At 53.8% G+C, this 19,656-nt stretch overlaps 8 protein-coding genes across 8 annotated transcripts; 5 read left to right on the top strand and 3 right to left on the bottom strand.

Annotated features, from left to right (window-relative positions):
* Window positions 1-80: 80 nt before the first annotated feature.
* BROUX77_000488 (uncharacterized protein) lies at window positions 81-1,535 on the top strand (the record flags this gene model as incomplete). Its single annotated transcript, XM_073749688.1, has 3 exons — window positions 81-140; window positions 469-586; window positions 691-1,535. 3 exons carry the CDS (start codon window positions 81-83, stop codon window positions 1,533-1,535), a joined length of 1,023 nt encoding a protein of 340 aa, XP_073608725.1.
* Window positions 1,536-2,231: 696 nt separating this feature from the next.
* On the bottom strand, window positions 2,232-6,320 carry BROUX77_000487 (uncharacterized protein; the record flags this gene model as incomplete). The annotated part of the gene is made up of 3 exons (XM_073749677.1): window positions 2,232-2,757; window positions 2,819-5,898; window positions 5,964-6,320. The coding sequence occupies 3 exons, from the start codon at window positions 6,318-6,320 to the stop codon at window positions 2,232-2,234; spliced, it is 3,963 nt and encodes a 1,320-aa protein (XP_073608724.1).
* An 804-nt stretch (window positions 6,321-7,124) lies between these two features.
* BROUX77_000486 (uncharacterized protein) lies at window positions 7,125-8,640 on the bottom strand (the record flags this gene model as incomplete). Its single annotated transcript, XM_073749666.1, has 3 exons — window positions 7,125-7,497; window positions 7,558-8,410; window positions 8,571-8,640. The coding sequence occupies 3 exons, from the start codon at window positions 8,638-8,640 to the stop codon at window positions 7,125-7,127; spliced, it is 1,296 nt and encodes a 431-aa protein (XP_073608723.1).
* A 364-nt stretch (window positions 8,641-9,004) lies between these two features.
* BROUX77_000485 (uncharacterized protein) lies at window positions 9,005-10,784 on the top strand (the record flags this gene model as incomplete). The annotated part of the gene is made up of 2 exons (XM_073749655.1): window positions 9,005-9,955; window positions 10,014-10,784. 2 exons carry the CDS (start codon window positions 9,005-9,007, stop codon window positions 10,782-10,784), a joined length of 1,722 nt encoding a protein of 573 aa, XP_073608722.1.
* Window positions 10,785-12,034: 1,250 nt separating this feature from the next.
* On the top strand, window positions 12,035-13,449 carry BROUX77_000484 (uncharacterized protein; the record flags this gene model as incomplete). The annotated part of the gene is made up of 2 exons (XM_073749644.1): window positions 12,035-12,507; window positions 12,558-13,449. The coding sequence occupies 2 exons, from the start codon at window positions 12,035-12,037 to the stop codon at window positions 13,447-13,449; spliced, it is 1,365 nt and encodes a 454-aa protein (XP_073608721.1).
* Window positions 13,450-13,931: 482 nt separating this feature from the next.
* On the bottom strand, window positions 13,932-14,450 carry BROUX77_000483 (uncharacterized protein; the record flags this gene model as incomplete). The annotated part of the gene is made up of 3 exons (XM_073749633.1): window positions 13,932-13,973; window positions 14,035-14,308; window positions 14,434-14,450. The coding sequence occupies 3 exons, from the start codon at window positions 14,448-14,450 to the stop codon at window positions 13,932-13,934; spliced, it is 333 nt and encodes a 110-aa protein (XP_073608720.1).
* Window positions 14,451-15,211: 761 nt separating this feature from the next.
* Window positions 15,212-17,013, top strand: BROUX77_000482 (uncharacterized protein; the record flags this gene model as incomplete). Its single annotated transcript, XM_073749622.1, has 3 exons — window positions 15,212-15,958; window positions 16,019-16,087; window positions 16,156-17,013. The coding sequence occupies 3 exons, from the start codon at window positions 15,212-15,214 to the stop codon at window positions 17,011-17,013; spliced, it is 1,674 nt and encodes a 557-aa protein (XP_073608719.1).
* Window positions 17,014-17,328: 315 nt separating this feature from the next.
* On the top strand, window positions 17,329-18,351 carry BROUX77_000481 (uncharacterized protein; the record flags this gene model as incomplete). The annotated part of the gene is made up of 1 exon (XM_073749611.1): window positions 17,329-18,351. One exon carries the CDS (start codon window positions 17,329-17,331, stop codon window positions 18,349-18,351), a length of 1,023 nt encoding a protein of 340 aa, XP_073608718.1.
* Window positions 18,352-19,656: the final 1,305 nt, after the last annotated feature.

Below are 19,656 nucleotides of genomic sequence, written 5' to 3'. Positions count from 1 at the left end.
CTTCTTCTTTTCTTTTTTTTTCTTCTTCTTCTTCATCCACCACAACTCTTCCTTGTCTCCCAAAATCACCCACCATCACCATGTTCGCCCCTCTTCGCTCGACTCTGCAGCGCCGCGCCTTCTCGGCCTCGGCCCGTGACGTGAGTTCCCTCCTCCAAAGTGCCCGTGGCTTGTTTTTGGCTTGCGCTCTCCCCCCGACGCATTGGAGTTGCTCGGCTTTGCCATCTTGAGCTTCCAATTCGCTGGCCGTCGGAATCGGACCTTGTCTGTCATTTCTGGCTGTTACTGAAGGAACTGCTTGGCATTGCTTCCCCGGATTCACAGGCGCAAGGCAGTTCTCGATCACATCGGACCTGATCCCCGACCGTCTCCTCTGCCCAAACAATGCCAATTGGGCCCGTATTAACAACCCGTCTAATTGCTCTCCTTCAGCAAGGCACTAACAATGTTCTCTTTCCCTCGTCATAGATGTCCAAGGTTGCCGTTCTCGGCGCCGCCGGCGGTATCGGCCAGCCTCTGTCGCTGCTGCTGAAGATGAACCCCAAGGTCACCGAGCTGGCCCTGTACGACATCCGTGGTGGGCCCGGTATGTCTTCCTCGCTCCCATCCTTCCCAGTTGTCATACCGACGAATCTTCGACGCCACAATTTCCGGCTATACTTGTCCCAAATTCTAACCCTGCCGCTCTAGGTGTCGCTGCTGACGTTTCGCACGTCAACACCAAGAGCACCGTCAAGGGCTACCAGCCTACCCCGGAGGGTCTGGCCGCTGCTCTTAAGGGCTCTGAGGTTGTCCTGATCCCCGCCGGTGTTCCCCGCAAGCCCGGCATGACCCGTGACGACCTGTTCAACACCAACGCCTCCATTGTTCGTGATCTGGCCAATGCCTGCGCCGAGCACGCTCCCGACGCCAAGATCCTGGTCATCGCCAACCCCGTCAACTCCACTGTCCCCATCTGCAAGGAGGTCTTCAAGCTGAAGGGTGTCTACAACCCCAAGAAGCTGTTCGGTGTCACCACCCTGGACGTTGTCCGTGCCTCGCGTTTCGTTTCCGAGATCAAGGACACTAACCCCAACCAGGAGAACATCACCGTCGTTGGTGGCCACTCGGGTGTGACCATTGTTCCTCTGTTCTCCCAGAGCAACCACCCCGACCTGTCCTCTAACGCTGAGCTGGTCAAGCGCGTCCAGTTCGGTGGTGACGAGGTCGTCCAGGCCAAGGACGGTGCCGGCTCCGCCACTCTGTCCATGGCCATGGCTGGTGCCCGCATGGCCGACTCCGTCCTGCGTGCCGCCCAGGGCGAGACTGGTGTCATTGAGCCCACCTTTGTCGAGTCTCCCCTCTACAAGGACCAGGGCATTGAGTTCTTCTCTTCCAAGGTCGAGCTCGGCCCCGAGGGCGTCAAGAACATTCTGCCCGTTGGCAACGTCGATGCTGCCGAGAAGGCTCTGCTTGACGCCTGCTTCGTTGATCTGAAGAAGAACATTGCCAAGGGTGTCAGCTTCGTCCAGTCCAACCCCCCCAAGTCTTCTTAAGCAACTTGCACGACTTGTCGAGCAAGAAGCGTAAAAACCACTGTCTGCTCCTCTCTTGCTAGCTCCAACGGTGCGCTAGCCAAACGCACTGAGTGGCAGATTTAGCTTACATTGGCCCTCACATAGCCCCCCCCCCCCCCCCCCCCCCCCCCCCCCCCCCCACCCTCTACAGTTGTGTTCTTTTATTTGGAGTTTGTACGCCATGTTTTTTTTGTTTTGTCTAGCGACATGTGCTATAAATCTCTAGTGTAATCATAGCCTTTTTGATGAATTGCAAACAAACAAAGATCCTTGTGCTTGCAAAGCGGCTTTTTTTCTTTTTTCTATACGTGATACTCGAGATCTTAAGATGAGTGTGCTGTTGAAGCCAATCTCAATGTATTGTATTAATCCCCAAAAGTCAACTCGGTTGGCCGGATGCTACACCCCGAAATGGAGACTGTCTTACCAGTCATATTCACAGTCGTCGTGTTATACTTGAAGAGTGAATGAAATAGGTTCCGTAGACCCGATGACACAGTAATACATGAGAGAGGGCAATCCAGCAGTTTGTATAGTTACTTGAACATTAAATGTATCGATGATGTACCAATAAATATGTGTGTGTGTGTACTAGAATCTGTGATATTGTGTTCTATCTTCTTTTTGTTTTCAAGAAAAGAAATACATGGTGCACATGTCTCCCACCTCCCCCCATCAGTTCTGAGCGCCACCGCCAATAGCCTGACGATTCAAGGCAATCTTGCGCTCGACAGCCGCAATCTGCTCATTGTGCTTGCGCTCCTCCTCGGCTAGCCCGGCCTCGAGCTCCTTGGCCTTGCGGGCGGCCTCGCGCTGCAGCTGGTCGGGGCGGCGCTCGGCAATGTCGCGCGGGCGAAAGTCGGAAAAGATGTGCTTGAGGGCGGCCTCGATGAGGTAGCAGGCGGCGTAGTCGAGGACCATGGTGGCGGTCATCTTGGTGCGGAACTCTTGGGTGAAGGGGACCAGGCTCATTTGCTCGTTGATTTCGGGCATGAGTTCCAGCGAGCAGATGAAGGCGAGCCCGGACACGCCGAGGATACCGTAGTACATGCCCTTGTTCTCGGAGATGGACTCGCGGAAGGGCCGGCCCTGGTAGTTGACGGCAAAAGTAGAGATTTGCTGGATCAGCTGCAGTAGGTAAATTGCGCTGTTCAGTAGGCTAGGGGCGAACTCAGCCTCGAGATCAACATTCTCAGTACGACTAAAGAGGGAAATGTGGTGTTAGTGGTTGGTTGCGTTGTGGTGGAATTGAGTATACTTACGGAGCAATGGCGTCACAAAGACGCGCAATGTAAATCAGAGTTACAATGTGAACAGCAAACTGACCCAGGATGGAGCCAATGATGTAAAAGTTGAAGATGTTGGGCTGGGGGCGCTCTTTGGAGAGACCCTCGACAGTCTTGGCGCGAGAGATTGATAAGAAGCAGACGCTCATGAGCATACCACTGATGGTGTATTGACTGTCGCCAAACTTGATGCCTTCAAGATACAGCACACTTAGAGAGTAAGCGCTGATCAGACAGTTCAAGGCCAGAATCTTGTACATCTGGATAGTAGCGACGAGAGTGCAACGGCCCTGGCGGATGATGTTGGGAATAGCCATAACGTCACGCAGCTTGCTAGTGAAAGGCGCAGCAACAGATGCGTCACCAAGCTTTAGAGAAGGAGGCTCGTCATCTTCCAGGTCCGGGTTCATCAAGCTGGCGGTGAGACGGTCGGTCAGCTCATTGGCCTTGCTCTGAGCCTCTTGCTTTTTGCGCTCGGCAGGAGACAGCTGGGTGTTGTTGGCGGGCATGAGGGCAGAAGAAGCATCGCTCGGAGGAGCAACGCCGTAAGCCTTGGCGTATGCTTCAGGGGTCATGTCCTTGCGCTTGGCTTCACGCTCGATGGCCTTGAGGTAGTGGGGGTTCGAAGGGCTGGGAGGATACAGGTGGGCAATGATGACAGGGACGGGGGGTGCAGGCTGGTTGAAGCGCTTCATCACGTTGCACTGCTTCTCGTAGATCTCCTTCATCTTGGTGTTGCGCTGGTGCTCGGCGATGCGGACGAGATCGTCGCGAGTTCCGTTGAGAAGGGCAACACCGATATGGGCCTGCTTCAGAGCACCAACGTCGTTGGTACCATCACCAGCCATGAGAGTGTAGTATCCCATGTCCTTGAGCCCTAGGAGAATTTCTTCCTTTTGCTTGGGAGAAACACGAGCGTAGACCCAGGTATGGCGTAGGATATCCTTCCAGGCAGCCTGGTTGTCCTTGAAGAGCGACAGAGCATAGCCAGTGACGCAAAGGTCGTTCTCGGCCAAAATCTTGGAGTGGATAGGCTGGGTAGTGTCTACATTGATGGTAATCTTATCATCAACACTGCGCCAGACAAGCTTCTGTCCGCCATGGTTGTCCTCGGGGGCATCCAGAATCAGAGTAGAACGGTCGACAATCTCAACTTCGCGGGCAACATGAACAGCAGTGAGCGGGTTGTCACCAGTAATCATGACAACACGATGACTACTTTCGTTGAGGGAACGGACAGCCTCAACGGCATCCTCCTTTAGGGGGCAGTGCAGCACCAGGAAGCCAGCAAAGGTCAGATCACACTCAACGTCTTCACGCTTAAGACTGTTAATCTTGCTAGCACCATACTCATCGTTGGCACTCAGCTGCTTATAAGCCAAAGCTAAAACACGGGAACCGCGGCGAGTGAAGTACTTGAAGGTTTCCTCATAGTTGTCGGGAACCACAGTCAAAAACTTTTGAATTGTCTCGGGAGCACCCTTTACGCCGGCAAAGGTTCCTTGGATCTTCTGGCCAGTGGCACTGTCGATGGCCTTGACAACAGCAACAGAGCTCTGGCGTTTCAGGAGAGACGAGAACTGGAAGCGGCGCTTAACGTGAGCCTGACCGGCAATGGTTTCCGAAACAACCTTGGAAGTAGAGAGAGGACGAGAGACAAGAACGTCGCTGTGGCCAACGGCCCATCCCAAGGCCTCGAGGGTAGCCTTCTCCATGGGGTCGCCAACAACATCACCCTCATCAAGCTTGACAAGAGCATGGGCAGTAGCAAGAACAAGGGTCGATTCAATGCCAATGTTCTTGACAGGAGTTACAAGGCTATGAGCCCCATCAATCTCACGAGGAGAAGTAACCTGGCTGTTGATCAAACTGATACCAGCGATACCTTCAACGACAAGGTCCTCGCCCGTCAGAGTGCCAGTCTTGTCGAAGCAGGTAATATCGATGCGGCCAGCGAAGGGAATACGGAAAGGTTCGGTGCAGAAGATGGCCAGCTTGGACAGAGCAGCAAGACTGGTGTTGACAGCCAAACTCAACTCCATGGGCAGCTCAGGGGGGACAACGCTGGTGACAATGAGAATACAATCCAGGAGCAGCTTGGAGCGCTTGCGATCCTTCTTAACACCATCATCCCAAACGTACCACGAGGCGGCAATGGCGAAGACCAAGAGGAAGAGAATAAACCAAAGAGCCTCGGCGTTATTGGCAGAAACATGTTCAGTCGAAAAGATCATGGTACGAACCAGGCTTCCCTGCGAGGTTTCAAAGCCAGTCTTGGTTACAATGGCCAAGGCACCGTTATCGGGGGCTCTAGAAACGCCCGAGGGAAGCTTGGGCGCACCCTCATCGGCATTGGCGTGGGTAATTTGAAGGACCTTGGTGCCACCCCAAAGAAAAGCATTCTTGTCCAGGCCTTCAGTATCAAGGTTGGCATCATGAGGGCGCAGCAACACCGAGTCCTTGAGCAGGGGCGTACTTTCACCTGAAAGCATGGCCTCGTTGACGATGGCAGTGCCCTCGATCAAAATCATGTCACAAGGGACGCCACTGTCCTCTTTGGAACGGTTGATGGAAACAAGATCGCCAGGAAGCAGGTGGTCGGTCTGAACTTCGACCCATTTGCCCAGGCGGTAAACCCAGACATCGTAGGGCTTAAGGCTCATGCCACGGAACTCGGTCAGGGTGCGCTGGCGCTGCCAAACAACAGTGCTCTCGAAGGCGACGAGCATGAATAGGGTGAAGAGAGAGTAGTACCAGTACTCGTCCAGCATCCACAGCCCAACGCAGAAGATCTGGAAGACGAAGAAGGGTGCAACAGCATGTTCGCGGAACAGTTCACTAAAGGTCGGAACAGGGATATCGAAGGTGTTGTTGCCATAGTGTTCCTCAAGCGACTTGAGCTCAGCGGCACTGGTGATACCCTTGGACTTGAGGAAGTGGCCGATAACGGGCTTGGGCTCAGAGTCGATAGCAAAGGTGAACGGAGCAAAAGACTTCCGCTCTTCGTTGTAGAGGAAGCGGCGCTTCTGGAACACAAAGGAGGTCTTGTTGGTGGTCTGGAAGTGGCACCAACGAGTTAGCAACATGTCTGCAGTAATGGTACACGGGAACCAGAACTTACCGCATCATGCTCGAGCTCGCAGATGGACGAGGCACCGGCGTTGGCAATGGGCACGATCTTGATGAGATTCGCGGACTTGATGGTGTCGTGGTGTTTAGCAGTCAGACGAGCCTTGATATTGACGCTCCAATTGGTGCTCAGCCAGACGAGAGTCTGCAGGGAGAAGATGAGGCCAGACCAGACAAAGGTCCATTCCTGCGAGCCCAGATGCTGGTCGTACAAGTCCTGGTCGAGATAGTAGCGGAAGAAGATGGGCCAGAGGATGGTGAACGGCCACACGTAGGCGTGGAGGTAGAGCGGCAGAGCCGATAGCAGCTCCGCCGACTGTATTTGGGGGTTGTCGACAAGAGGCGCCATCTTGGAGAGGCGGCAGACGACAGGCGACAGGCGACAGGCGGCAACGGAGCAATTGATTACCGGGAGGAGTGTATCATGCAAAAAGCAATGAAGGAGTGACAGTGCGGCGTGCAGCGAGGCGATGGCGATGAATGGACAGGCCCTGGAGGGGCTATTTGTACAGATTGTACCGTGCGGAATAGTGGGACAGGCAGAAGTGAGGTGGAAGCAGAGGGAATCGTCAGATCTGCAGCTTCGGGCAGCAAGTTCGCGTCTCGGGTGTCGTGTGGCGCTGAGGAACAGGCCTGATGGTGGCGATCTCAGAGGCAAATCTTAACAAGGAGGCGCCGGCCAGCTGGAGAGAGTCTGAAGAGGACAGCAAGGCCGACCGAGACTAGCTTAGCTCACGCCTTGAACCTCAAGCCTGAATCATGCTGGGGATTGGCGGGTGGGTCCTGGCTGGCCTGACAGGGGCTCAAGTGATGTGGCGCTGGCCGAAAGTGTGGCGTTCTTCCGGATTGGAATCATGCCGGTGACGTAGACAGCGTTGATGTTTCCAAGCTTCCCGAGTTCCAGTCATAAGCAAGCAAGACACGCAGTGCACATGTTCAAGCAAAAGACAACGAGATTGATTGCCTGGCTATAACTAACTATAGAGTTCGAGGTATCACATCACGTCTGGTCTATAACTACGATGCATCCAAACGCCATCCCGTCTTCCTCCTCCCAAGCAAGCTTCCATATGTAATGCACATTTAAATTGTAGTATGTTGGCACAAACAAACACCGCTCATACAGCCCCCCCGTGTCTCTGCTTAGCCGCACTTAGCCGCGCACAGTAGACTTCTTCTGCATCTTGCGCATCTCCTTCTCGCGCTCTTTGTCGAGGTACTTCTTCTGCGCCTTGGCATCAAGACCAGTCAAGGTCTCGTCGCGCTTGTTCTTCTTCGCACGCTCGCGCTCAGCCGCACGCTCCTCGGCCTTCTCCTGATCCACGGTCTTCTTGATCTGTGTGATGGCAGCATCGCGGACCGTCTTCACCTTGCGGAGGACTTCGGGGCGGAAGTGGGCGACGGAAACAAGGTGGTCGGGCAGACGCAAAAACTGCTCTATCAAAGGCTGCAGGCGCTCGTAGTTGTTGTCTTCGGGGAGGCGGTAACGGCAGAAAAGACGCTTGCGGGGGTTGGTCTCCTCCAGACTATGAGGGAAAAGGTTAACACTTGGCAAATCATGCGAATTATGCGTGGTGACAGCTTACGTAGTAGGCTTCTGACCGGGCTGGTCGCTGATGACAATGTAGTCAAACAGATCGCCAGCTGATTCAATGGCAGCAACGAGGTCTTTTGTCAAAAGAGCATCGGTAATCTCAGCGCTTTCACTCATAACAGTAGTCCAGATGGGCAGCTTGGGGCTGTCCTTGGTGAAAGTGAGAGAAAGATCGTAGCGCTCATTGCGCAGGCGCTTCATCTGATCCTTGTTCACAACACCCCAAACAAATCCGTCGTAGGTGCTCTTGTCGTTGGTCTTGGGCTCGGCAGACAGGGCAACCTGACGAACAGTCTTGGACTCGAGGCCATCAAAAGGGTAGGTGACAAGCTCACATTGGTCGGCGGGGGGCGTGATGGTGTCCCATAGGAACGTCATGCAGGCCTCTAGCAGCATGATCAGCGGGTTGAAGCGGCGGTTGAGCACAAGGTTGATGTCCGTGAAGGCAACATTGCGACGGCCAGTGACATACGACTGGAACTCAAACAGCGACTTCTCGCGCAGAGTACCAGAAGCGTCGTTGGGGTCCGAGTCGATGGTCGGGGTGCCGCCAAAGCCAACCATGGCGTACTCCTGCTTCAGAATAGGACCGTTGCTCTTGGCCCAGGCGTTGGCCTTGGAACGGTTTCTGGTCACACCACCATAGTGGATGGAGAACAAAATCGTCGCAGCCAGGATGATGTAGGCTTCACCCTGGAAATCGGCCAGGGTAAAGCGTTCATGGATGTTGTACCACTTGGTGTAGGGGCGGCCGACGGTCGAGATTTGGCCACTGGAGCCCAAGAACATGAACAGCTTCTGGAACAACGAAGAGGATGTAGGCTTGGGAGCATCATTCGTAGTTTCTAGATTGATTTATCAGTCACGTTAGCTATTCGGAATCTTGTCAATTGGTCAATTGGAGCTCGTTTGCGATTCGACGCCGGCTTGCGACGCCGGCTCTCTGAAGCTTTTTCGTTTTGTCGCGAATTGCATCGCATTTGTAGCAGAAAAAAGAGCCCATACCAGTTGCTTCAGCAGCAGCAGACGCAATAAGCGCCATGCAGGCAGCCGTAAGATCCAAGAACTTGGTCATCGTAGATGGTCGATGGTTTTCGTGCAAAGCCCAAGATTTCGGGACACGAAGGCTCTACACCGTGGAGGCAATGTGGTGAATAGAATCCCTCGAATGTGACACTTCTGCACAATCGGCCACCTTACGAAGTTCCCGTTGGACGCCTCAGTAAGCTTGGTCTGTTAAGTTAAGAGTGGGTCTGTTTTAGTGTCACGTGCTGCCGTCGTTGCCAGGTCAATCACAACCCTAGTGTTGATGTGTACAGCGAATAGTAACCCAACAGTAGGCTATGTCAACAACGACATTATTTGTGAAGGACACTGATGTCCCTTTATTTTCCGGACATGGCCAACACTTTGGAGACACTTCTAACGACAGACCACGGATGAATATGACAGCGTCAAGAGCCACAACTAGGAGCACCAAGAACAAGCGTGCCCAGGGGGTACTAGAAGAGCAACAATGCAGCATCGCCCAAAAATTAGTGTCTAAGACCGAGGCCACTCAGATTGTTGACTCGACTGATGCGCCACAGCCCGAGAAACGCACATCGAGGCAAACCCGAAGACAGAAAGCAATGCCGACCGAGATTGATACTGGAGGATTTACAGCCAATCGTCCCCAACCCATAGGCGGCTTACAGTCACCACCACAGACCTTGTCTGTGGCATCTACTACCACTCTACCACCTTCTAAGGAAGTGAAAGACGCAAGAGACGAATCTACGTCGAATGATGATTCTTTTGCGCAAGAAGATGCTAGCATTATTAGTACCATCGAAAACACCGAGCTACGGGTAATTGGATGGGCAGATGTCTGTTTGGAGAGTGATCGGATTGAAAAGATTGCCGAGGCTTCCTATGCTGAGGTTTATAGAGTCACGAATGATGAGGGTGTCAGCATCATAAAGGTCATAAGACTCGAGTCCCCCATTAAGCCTCAGACCACACAGCAAAAACGATCTGGGCTGGTCGATGAAGAGCCCCATTCTCAGAGCGATCTTATGGGAGAGCTTCGAATCTCGGAGTGGCTCGCTGACATCCCGGGGTTTGTAGTATACAAGGAGCGCTATGTGGTCAAAGGAAAGGCTCCAAAGGCTTTGCTGGATACACATCAGGCTTTCCATAGGAAGTGCAAGCGGGAAGATCCCGACCGACTACAGTTTTATCCCTCACCTAGCAGGTATTTAGACGACACCAAGTTTCTTGTGGTTGAACTAGGCGATGCTGGAACTGCTCTAGAGGATTTCAAACTCACAACCCAGGGCCAGCTATGGGATGCTTTCTTCTTGGTAGCGATTGCGTTGGCAAGAGCTGAGGAGATGGTGTTATTCGAAGTATGTTACTGTCCCCTTTGGCCTAACAAACACCATGTTCACTGACACTCTGCGGTAGCATCGCGATCTTCATGAAGGTAACCTTTGTCTAAGACAAGTCCGCAAGCCCAGGATTTGTGACAGCGAAGCGGAAGCTCGGACACGGTTTGGCTACTCCGGATTAGACATTACTATCTTAGACTATGGACTTTCCCGCGCCGAGGACCCTACATGCGAGGAAGATGAAGAGTTGACTGTGGCATATGACCTTGAAAAAGATTTGAGCCTGTTTAGCAGCACTCACGCGGACCAGTGCAAAGTCTATCGGCAAATGAGGTCCTTTTTGCTCAAGGGTGAACGGGAATGGCTTCCGCCACAGCAACATAGCATTCCATACGAAAGCGGTGTGGAGGGGCCGATTTGCTGGGATGACTACGCACCATACACCAATGTGTTGTGGCTGGCCTACATCTACAAGTACATGACACGGCATTTCAAAGGACCGAAGACTGAGCTTGGGCTTTTCACCAAAGCTACCAAAGAGTTGTGGCAGTACCTGGACCCTGATGCACCAAAGGCTGCCCCCTGCTTTGGTAGTGCAGAGGATGTGGTGAGATTTGCTATCGAGGCAGGATGGATTCTACCTGAACAATTGACCGGCGCCGATGGGAGCACATTAGTAGACCCGGAGGAGGAGGCAGCACAAGAGAAGGAGTTGGAGGTTTTGGAGACAGCAGAGAAGCTGGCGCAGCTTGAACTTGTAGCCGGAGCTGGAGTCGAAGAAGAGGAACTTGTGCCGGCTCCAGTGAGAAAGAGTCAAAGGCAGAAGAAGACAAGAGGAAGCTCATAGCGCGGGCAGATTTACAAATATATTGGACGCATAATACCCACTGACCGTTGGGGATGAGCAGTGGTCTTGGTGAGAATGAAAATGCAACATGGTGTTCTAGAAAGGCAAACACGTCCGAAGTGTGACTTGCGGGGAATGCCTCGGCCGTGCAGGCGTCACAAGCCAACAACCGTCAGTAAGATTAGAGTTGGGGTTTGGCTCACGATCGGACGGCGTTGATGTGCGGTTATCCCCGTCACACAGGCCAAAAAGAGAGAGCCGGAAAACAGGTAGGATTGCTTAGTCAGGCACATGACAGCTTTGAGGGCTGGCGGTAATTTCCCCGGGTTTGTGCATGTACACATGTACCACTAGTAACTACCAAAAAAAAACATGTGCCATAAAAGGGCCGTGATATAAACAGATCGCACAGCATAAAGCGCAAAACACAGTTCACGGTTCATGGAAAAATTCCAGAGAGACTTGCCGGTCTTCGAGAGATGTTTGGGATCAGGATTCCATTAATGGCGGAATATAGCAAGTCAGAGCCGTTGGAGAGGCCAAAATCGTCATTTCTGTGCCAGGCAAAAAGGGGTCCAGGGTACTTCTTGCAGGTTGAGGTTGGCAGGTTAGCAGGTACCTGCGCCAACATAGTAAACAACACTGCCGCCAAAGTACCCGCCAACAAGAAACCAGACAAACAAACATCTTGGTACAAAAGGCACATCGCGCCCAGTAGAAAACTGAACTGAACAGATCCTTTGCAACCGAGGCAATAGCCACACCAAAGCATCTGCTGTGGTTTGGTCTTTTTTTCTCTTTGTTTTTTTTTCTCATTGCCAACTTGGCGTCCTATTTTTTTTCTTGACGCTGGCATTTTGTTTTTTTCTTTGCTCCTGGCTGCCTCCAAACTAAAACATTCGCTCAATAACACTGCCGCCCCGTCGTTTTCAATCCTCGCGAAACCTGCCGAGGCGCGATGCAGAGCTAAAGCGCACCTGCAGACTTGCACTGCATCCTGTTCTACTTTTATTTGGTCCTCAAATCTCTTTTCGATATCGCGGGTCCAGGCCACATCGACGCCGACACGCCACAACACTCCCATCAACATTTATGACTTTGGCACCGTGGATACGAAGCCCGGTTACCAGCCACTCGGATTATCGCCGCGGCCGCCCAGGATTGCCGCTTCTCGTCTGATCACTAAACTCTATTTGCCTGTCGCCAACTCAGTATTCAAATAGCAGCTTCAGAAACCAGTCGTGCCCATCATGTCCATGGACGGCTCCTTTTCCGCTGCCACCTTTGGCCAGTCTCACAACAGCGGATTTGCAGCAGCCATCACGCCCCTCTCGAATGCCCAGAATGCCCGCCACTCCTCCCACATCTCGAAATGCTATCGCCAGGCTTCAACACTGTTCCTTACACGCCGTCTCCCCGAGGCTCTGACCACCGTCCTCCCTCTCGTCTGGCCCAAAATCAGCCCCGAAACGAATGCCACCATCGAAGCGCCCCCTGTTGCGAGGGCGTCAAAGTCCACGCGAGTCAAAGTATGGAGCTTGTATCTCACCATTCTGAATGCCATCACGGAGCTGGAGCCCCAGGAAGGGAAGGACATGATTGGCGCCCAGGATTTCCGCACCATCTGCAGCAAGGTTCGCGAAGGCGACATTTGGGAGGAGGTGGTCAAGAATGGTTATCACGGGGTTCAGGGCGATGTCGACGCCGAAGTTATCATCAATCTGTGAGTCTGTTGCCATGCCCTTTTCAAAACCCAACTAACCGTCATCACAGCACTACTTTGTTGCTTGCACACTGTCAGTCGCAGCTCACCAACCAGCAACGCCTCGAGGCGTACCTAGCCGAGGTCGACTCGCCATCATCGCTTGCCACCCAACTCGACAATATCACCCAGTCACCAAAGCCGCAGCACAAGTTTCGATCTATTGCCAAGAGAGGGGGTGCCGAAACGCCTCGTGAATTAAACGCCCGAATCAAGATACTTGAGCTCTATACCCTCCATGTTCTACTACGAAATGACGAATGGGAACAATCAAGAGCCTACATTTCTGCTAGTCCGTTGCTAGACGAGGAGCGTCGCGAAGCCTTCCTCCAAGCCCTCCAAAGTCTCCATGAAGAACAAAACGACGCAAAGCTCAGACATGCCGAGGAACAGAAGCTTCACCAAGAAGCCCTGCGCCGCGAAGCCGAAGAAACTAAGCGACAGCGCGAAGAAAACGAAGCGCGCCAGCGCCAAAGACTCAACAGCGAGCGGGCACGGCGAGAAGAAGGAACACCCAGCATAGCAGAGTCAAATCAAAGCTCTACCCAAGTACCGTCCAGCCGAGGGTCCATGGACAAAGACTACAGGATATTACACGACTCGCCACGGCTGCCACCAGGGCGAGACAAGCATGGAAACAGGTCTGACAATCAGTCTTTACCAACATCAATAACAGGGCGAGTAGGTTTGCTTGTTGCGCAGATCAAGGGGATGATTGACAGCATGAGCCGGTCCATGGACATGAACGTGGCTATTTTGCTCAAGCTGGCCATGTTTATGGCGGGTGTCCTGTTGATGCTGGGCCGGCGAGAAGTGCGGGAAAAAGTGCAGCGCATTATTGCTGCTGGGTGGTCCAAGGTCAAAGCCACTGCGTCTATGGGGTCGAGAGTGAGCTCTCTTTGATGGTGTATTTTGCCATTTTTTTTCTTGTTTCCTTTGTATCGAGTCGGGTAATTTAGCGACACGGCTTTTGTTCTCTTTTCTCTCTTTCTTGTATATTCCCTGATATGGGATATTCTGCTTGTCATCTTACTATCCACTCCCCAAGGTCTCGGGCAGTCAGAAGACTGGCTTCAATATCGCCGCGCTGCTCATTTTTAACCCAGGCTTCAATCTAATATACACCTTGTCTCTGAGCGACAAGTATTCACTCTGCCGTAATGTGATACGATATATAGGTGCCAATTCGTAGATTAAAAGCATAAGATGGAGAGACAGTACAGCAAAGACCTCCGCCTTGAAGCCAAACATTACTTGCAAAGACAAATCCCAAACGCCATTCCGAGTCAAGAGTGATTCTCGGTCACAAACATGGAGCACCAGAGGAGACTCGAAACGCTCCCCAGTGTCAACTCCAGCAGGCCCATCCCCGGGCCACACCAGTGTTAGTATGCTTGTGACCGGTTTGTTTTCTTTTGGTAGAACAACTGCACGAAATGTTAGCATCATGATCCACACAGTCACCAGAGTCAGCAACCAAAGACCTACGTCTGTCCTTGAACTGCCCAGATTTATAATCTTGGGGCACCCATCGCGGTCCTTTTCGAGCCGCGTGCACTCGAAGCAGTAAAAGGCGTCCGAGATGCCCTCGCCGCCACACACGACGCACTTGTTCTGGTAGTTTCCGAAGCTGCACTCGTCGCAGATGCGGACCAGGGTCGTCGGCCGCACGTAGGAATCGCAGACGGGGCATTTGCCGTCGCATTTTTCGCAGACTCGGCCAATTGCGATGCCGGGCTGCTTGCGGCACATGACGAGGTCGCTGGGGAGGATAAGAGGAGAAGGTTAGCAGAGGTATCTTGGGCCATGCGACGCACCTGTCGGTGCAGGTAGAAAGAGAGAGATCATCAGGGAGAGCAGAGAGAGAAAAGGTTCTGGAGGGCTTACGGGTGATGGCGAGACATGGTCGCTGGTGTCGGGCAAGAGATGGAGCTCCTGCGACTTAGGGTGGGAGAAGCCGGTAAATGAGGCGCTGGTAAAAGAGGAGTGCACCACACAAGCCTGGCGAGAGAGGCTTTGCGACAGGTCAAGATCGGTCTGCGCTTGGGTTGGGATGGAGTTCTTTCAGCCTTGCGGAAAATGAAGGCACAGTGTGTCGCCTAAACACCGGGTAATCACATACCGACGAATTGCCAGCACCCAGAGCTTCGGACACTTTTGAGTCTGGATATCCGGATAAAAGCTTTATAGGACAGCCAGCTTGATTTCTGTTGGGTTCTGCGGTTATTGTCAAACAAATTCTAACTTCCCGAGGTAGGAAATCTGACATACATCACAACGACCTGAGCGAACCAGAACCGTGTCCCCAAAGGATATACACACTGTGCGCTAGGGCAGGAACTTTCTTGCGACCAACCAGTCTCTCAGCCTTGTCCAGAGCTCGGCTTCCCTGTACTGAACTTGAAATCTGCCACTGCAACGCCTGCGACTCTGAAGCGCAAGAGAGCGCGTATCGCAAGGTCTTTTCGCTTCTCATATTCAAAGTCCTCGCTGACGATTTCGACTAGAGTTGGAGATTTGTGCAAATGGCTGACCAGCATAAAGAGTGAGTTTGCAATGGTGCTAATGCCACCCATGGCCGGCGCTCTGACCGGTACTTTTTTTTTACCTTCTTTTTCTCCGGGATACGTCGAGTGCTAATGAATACGGTGGATTTTCACGTAGAATGGCAAGTAAACAGCCTGCCACCGATGCGGCTACCGGCAGCGATGTCAAAATGACCATGGACGAACAGGCGAATCATGACCGAGAAGAAGAAGTGGCTGCAGATCCAGCGCCGCCGTCGCTGAAGCGCAAAGCTTCTAAAGAACCGGCTTCTCTTGACGACGAGTCGCCAAAGAAGGCTCGTCTCGCATCTCGATCCCCTTCGCCTGCCCGTGGCCGATCGCGATCACGATCGGTATCGCGGTCTCGCCGCGATCCTCGCTCATGGTCTCACTCCCGTTCGCGGTCCCGTTCGCGGTCCCGTTCGCGGTCCCGTTCGCGGTCCCGTTCGCGGTCCCGTTCGCGGTCCCGTTCGCGGTCGTACTCTCGTTCTCGGGATCGTTCCCGCTCTCGTTCCCGCTCTCGCTCCCGCTCTCGTACTCGATCCCGCTCTCCATCTCGGCGCCGCGGTGGCCATACCATTAGATCGCGCTCTCCTTCACCGTCGCGTCGCGCCAAGCGCGAGGAAATGCGCAAGGAGGAGCAAAGCCGTGGCAAGCGCCTGTTTGGCGGTCTCTTGAACACGCTCAACAAAAGTCAGAGTGGCCAGCGTAATGCGCAGACTACCAAGCGCAGGCAGGAGATCGAGGAGAGACAGAAAGCTAAGCTGCGCCAGCAGCGGGTAGAGGGAGACAAAATGCGGGCTGAGCGTCGGCGCAAACTAAAGGAGTTGCGCATACGCGAACAGATTGTTTTTGAAGAGCAGGTGGTATGTACCTTGAGGCCAAGGCGTATGTATATTGGAGGCACAAACTAACAAGACCGGCAGATGCTTGCAAAACATGAGAACATGCGCATGAAGGCACGCTGCCTAAGAACAAAATCAAAGCCCTATATGGTAAGCTTGGCAGGATAGACATGAAGCAAAGGGGAAGAATGGGCCACTAACCATGTAATAATCAACAGCTGTATCGGCCATGGAAACTCACTCGAGATCAAGAGGACGATCTCGACGCTCAGTATGACGAGGTTGAAGACAAAATCGAGCGGGAAGTTGCAGCATTTCGACGCCGGTACGATGACTCAGTGGAGAGATATGGAGTCCCTGTTCGCCGGGCAAGGGCGCCTAGATCCCGCTCTCGACACAGTGATCGCAGCAGGGGCCGAACTCGCAGCAGAAGCCGAAGCTACAGCAGAAGCCGTTATAGTAGGAGCGGCGATCGCAGTATAGAACGCTCCAGAGATAGTAGTCGTGTCAGCGATGAGTCACGACGCTCAGAATCACGGGAGCCCGACGATGTCGTCATGAGAACCCGCAGCCCTAGCCCCAACCGGGCGAGTGTTCATGAGGCAGAGGCAGGTGACAAGGAGCAGGATATCCCCGAAAGCCAGGCCCACGATGGAAAGGCTAAACAGGCCTCTGGTGCCGACGAAATGAAGGCTGAATGCAGAAATGCTGAATCTACGGGAGAGCAAGCAGACATGGAAAGAACGCAAGAGGACGAGCCACAGGCACCGAAAGATGATGTGGTGGCTAGGCCAGAGGATCAGGACAACAGTGCCGATGCACCGGGCATAAACGCAGGCGTGGACGACAACGGAGCAGCCCCAGCTGCAGACGGGAAGAGCCAGGCCCTTACAACAGGACAGGATGCAAAGCAGAACGATCCGGCTGGTCCCGGCATCTCGGAATCCCAGCAGACCGCAAGCGATGGCGATGGCAGCGGCAACGGCTCTACTAAACAAAATGTGACGGAGCTTGGCCGGCACGATGAGTCGGGGGATGTAGTACTGGAGGCCGATGAAGACACGCTCATCTACTGAGTATTGGGCTCTCCAGGGAGCTTGATATAGGCCATGTCTCTATGAAGGAAATTTGACCATGAATAGTAAATTCCAGACCCTTAATCGTGCTTCTGTCTGTGGGCTGGATAGGAGCAGGAATATCTGCCAAACGAGCCAAGTCTTAAGCCGAGGCTTTTTTTATACGATTATTGGCTCCGCAGCGGCTATTATACCGCTTTGAGCATCACAGGACGGGGCTATATTCTTAAAAGCCCGAAATAAAACCACGTCGATTCAAATGTTGCCTTTTTTTCGCTCCTATGTCATCAACCAAGACAAATGTCCTTGCCCACCATGACTGACACTGCGGTTCCTGGCATTCCTAACGCCGTCTACAAGACGGCCACCGTCAATGGCAATACCTACCGCTACATCTACAGCTGCCCTCCCCACACGGAGCCCACCGACACGGTTCTGCTGGTCCATGGCTTCCCGGACCTTGCCGTGGGCTGGCGGCACCAGATCCCCAAGCTTGTTGCGCTTGGCCTGCGTGTGATAGCGCCCGACCAACTGGGCTACGGCGGGACCGATGCGCCGGAGGCCCTGGAAAGGTACTCGTTCAAGAGCGTGGCCAACGACCTGGCGGCGCTTGTGCGGCTGGAAGTCGGCTCCAGCACGGCGCAGATCCTTTTGGGCGGCCATGATTGGGGCGGCATGGTGGCCTGGCGACTGGCCGAGTGGCACCCGCAGCTGATCAAGGCCATCTTCACCGTGTGCACGCCGTACGTGGCACCGGCGGCCACCTTCCACGACCTCGACGTGCTCGTGCAGAGCGGCCGGGCGCCGTCGTTTGGCTACCAGCTGCAGTTCCGCGACGGCACAGTGGAAAAGGCGGCCTGTGATCGGGCCGGCATCCGCGCCTTTTTGACTGTGCTTTTTGGCGGGCGCAGCGATGACGGCGGTATGCTGTTCTCGCCGGCCACCGGTGTCGACCTAGAGAGACTCGGCCAGGCCACCGAGTCGCCGCTGGTGAGCGCCGCTGAACTCGACTACCATGCAGATCAGCAGGCGCGCAATGGGCTGAGGGGCCCGCTGAATTGGTACCGCACGCGGCGCATCAACTTTGATGACGAGCGGGCCTTGCCTCGCGATCGGGTATTTGATATACCAGCGCTATTTGTCCAGGCACTCAATGACGTTGCTATCCGGCCGGAGATGTCTCTGGGAATGGACAAGCACTTTAGCAATCTCACGAGAGCCAAAACCGAGGCTGGACACTGGGCACTCTTGCAAGCACCCCAGGAGGTTAATGAATGCATTGAGAGGTGGCTCAGAGACCAGAAGCTGGTGTCAGGCAAGGTCTCGGCGCGGATATGAAAGAGAGATATAAGGGTTATTATCATTTTAGGGTTATAAGACAGTACATAGCACATTTCACATGTATGAGTGCACACATACAACCAGTTAGTTAGCCCAAGCCAAGGCCTTGGCCCAGGTTTTAGTTGTCATTGTTCTTGCGTCATAGTGCATCATCAGCCGTGCTTCTCGGTATCTAAAATGCGTGTGTGCATGTATGTAAAGCTTAAAAAATAAACCCCCAACCAGGACGGTGACAAGTGGTGATCCCGGCGGCAGTTCGGCTAGTGGGCAACGCAGTACAAGTCTGTAGCGTAGCGGGAGCCCAGTTCTAGAAGGCCATCTCACAAGCACAGCACTCTTGGAACACTGGCGTCTGCAGCATGTGGATGCCTGCAGACGAAGCAGACATTCCGAGAGAGCCGCTGGGGCATTCTGCAACACGGCACTAGGGCTGTCCTGTCATGTCAGGCTACCACAAGACAAGTTGGCAGTGGTGTGAGCAGGAAGGGAGGCTGTGCCTATGGGACAGGTGGGATATCACGAACCTTGAAACGGGTGCGTTGCATTGTGTTGTGCGTTGTGCATTAGCGGGCGGTGCGGTGCGCTGGTTAGTGGCAGTTTGCACAGCCTACAGCAGCCTGCGCGCAAATACAGGGGCTCCCCGCTGTTGTTTTAGTGGGCGGCTGCTGTTCCTTTGGCTCCTGCGCAGGCTCTAGTAGCCCCTAGCTGGCCCTGATGGGGCTCTTGGGTGGCAGACCGCGCCAGCAGTAGACGCCAGATGCCAGGTGCTAGGGGTCAGCCACTAGCCACTAGCCACTAGCCACTAGCCACTAGCCACTAGCCACTAGCCACTAATCACTGGCCAGCTGCCCACCACGCACCATGCCATGTGCTCGTTGCTCGTTATTTCTGGCCTGGCAGCCAGCTCATCTCTCTCATCGCAACAAGCCAAAGCCAAAGCCACGCAGTCGGCTGCTCTTCACTTCTACCCTCCACCGTTCGCTCTGTGCCTTTATTATTATTATTTTTTTTTTCGCTACTTTTCCCCTGCCTTGAGTCTCCACCACTGTCTCCAGCATCAGCATCCCTTTGCTTTGCCTGCGGCTTCTGTGCCAGCCAAACCGTCACCCATCCTCGCTGCGTCTGTGGCCTTCTGCTCTCCTTCCCCGCCCCTTTCAACATCGCATCCTTCGCATTTCCGACCGACCACCACGACCATTCGACAATCCTCGACGCGATACGAGCCCGGCCATTCTCGTCTCTTGCCCACCTTGTAACACGCACCCTCCCTGTGCTGATTGCCTCTCCCACGCCCGATGCTTG

The sequence above is a fragment of the Berkeleyomyces rouxiae genome, assembly GCF_048999995.1.
Source record: "Berkeleyomyces rouxiae strain 22BRR77 chromosome Unknown BrBRR77_ptg000001l, whole genome shotgun sequence".
Taxonomy (NCBI): Eukaryota; Fungi; Ascomycota; class Sordariomycetes; order Microascales; family Ceratocystidaceae; genus Berkeleyomyces; species Berkeleyomyces rouxiae.
This window is presented reverse-complemented; position numbering and strand designations above follow the sequence as displayed.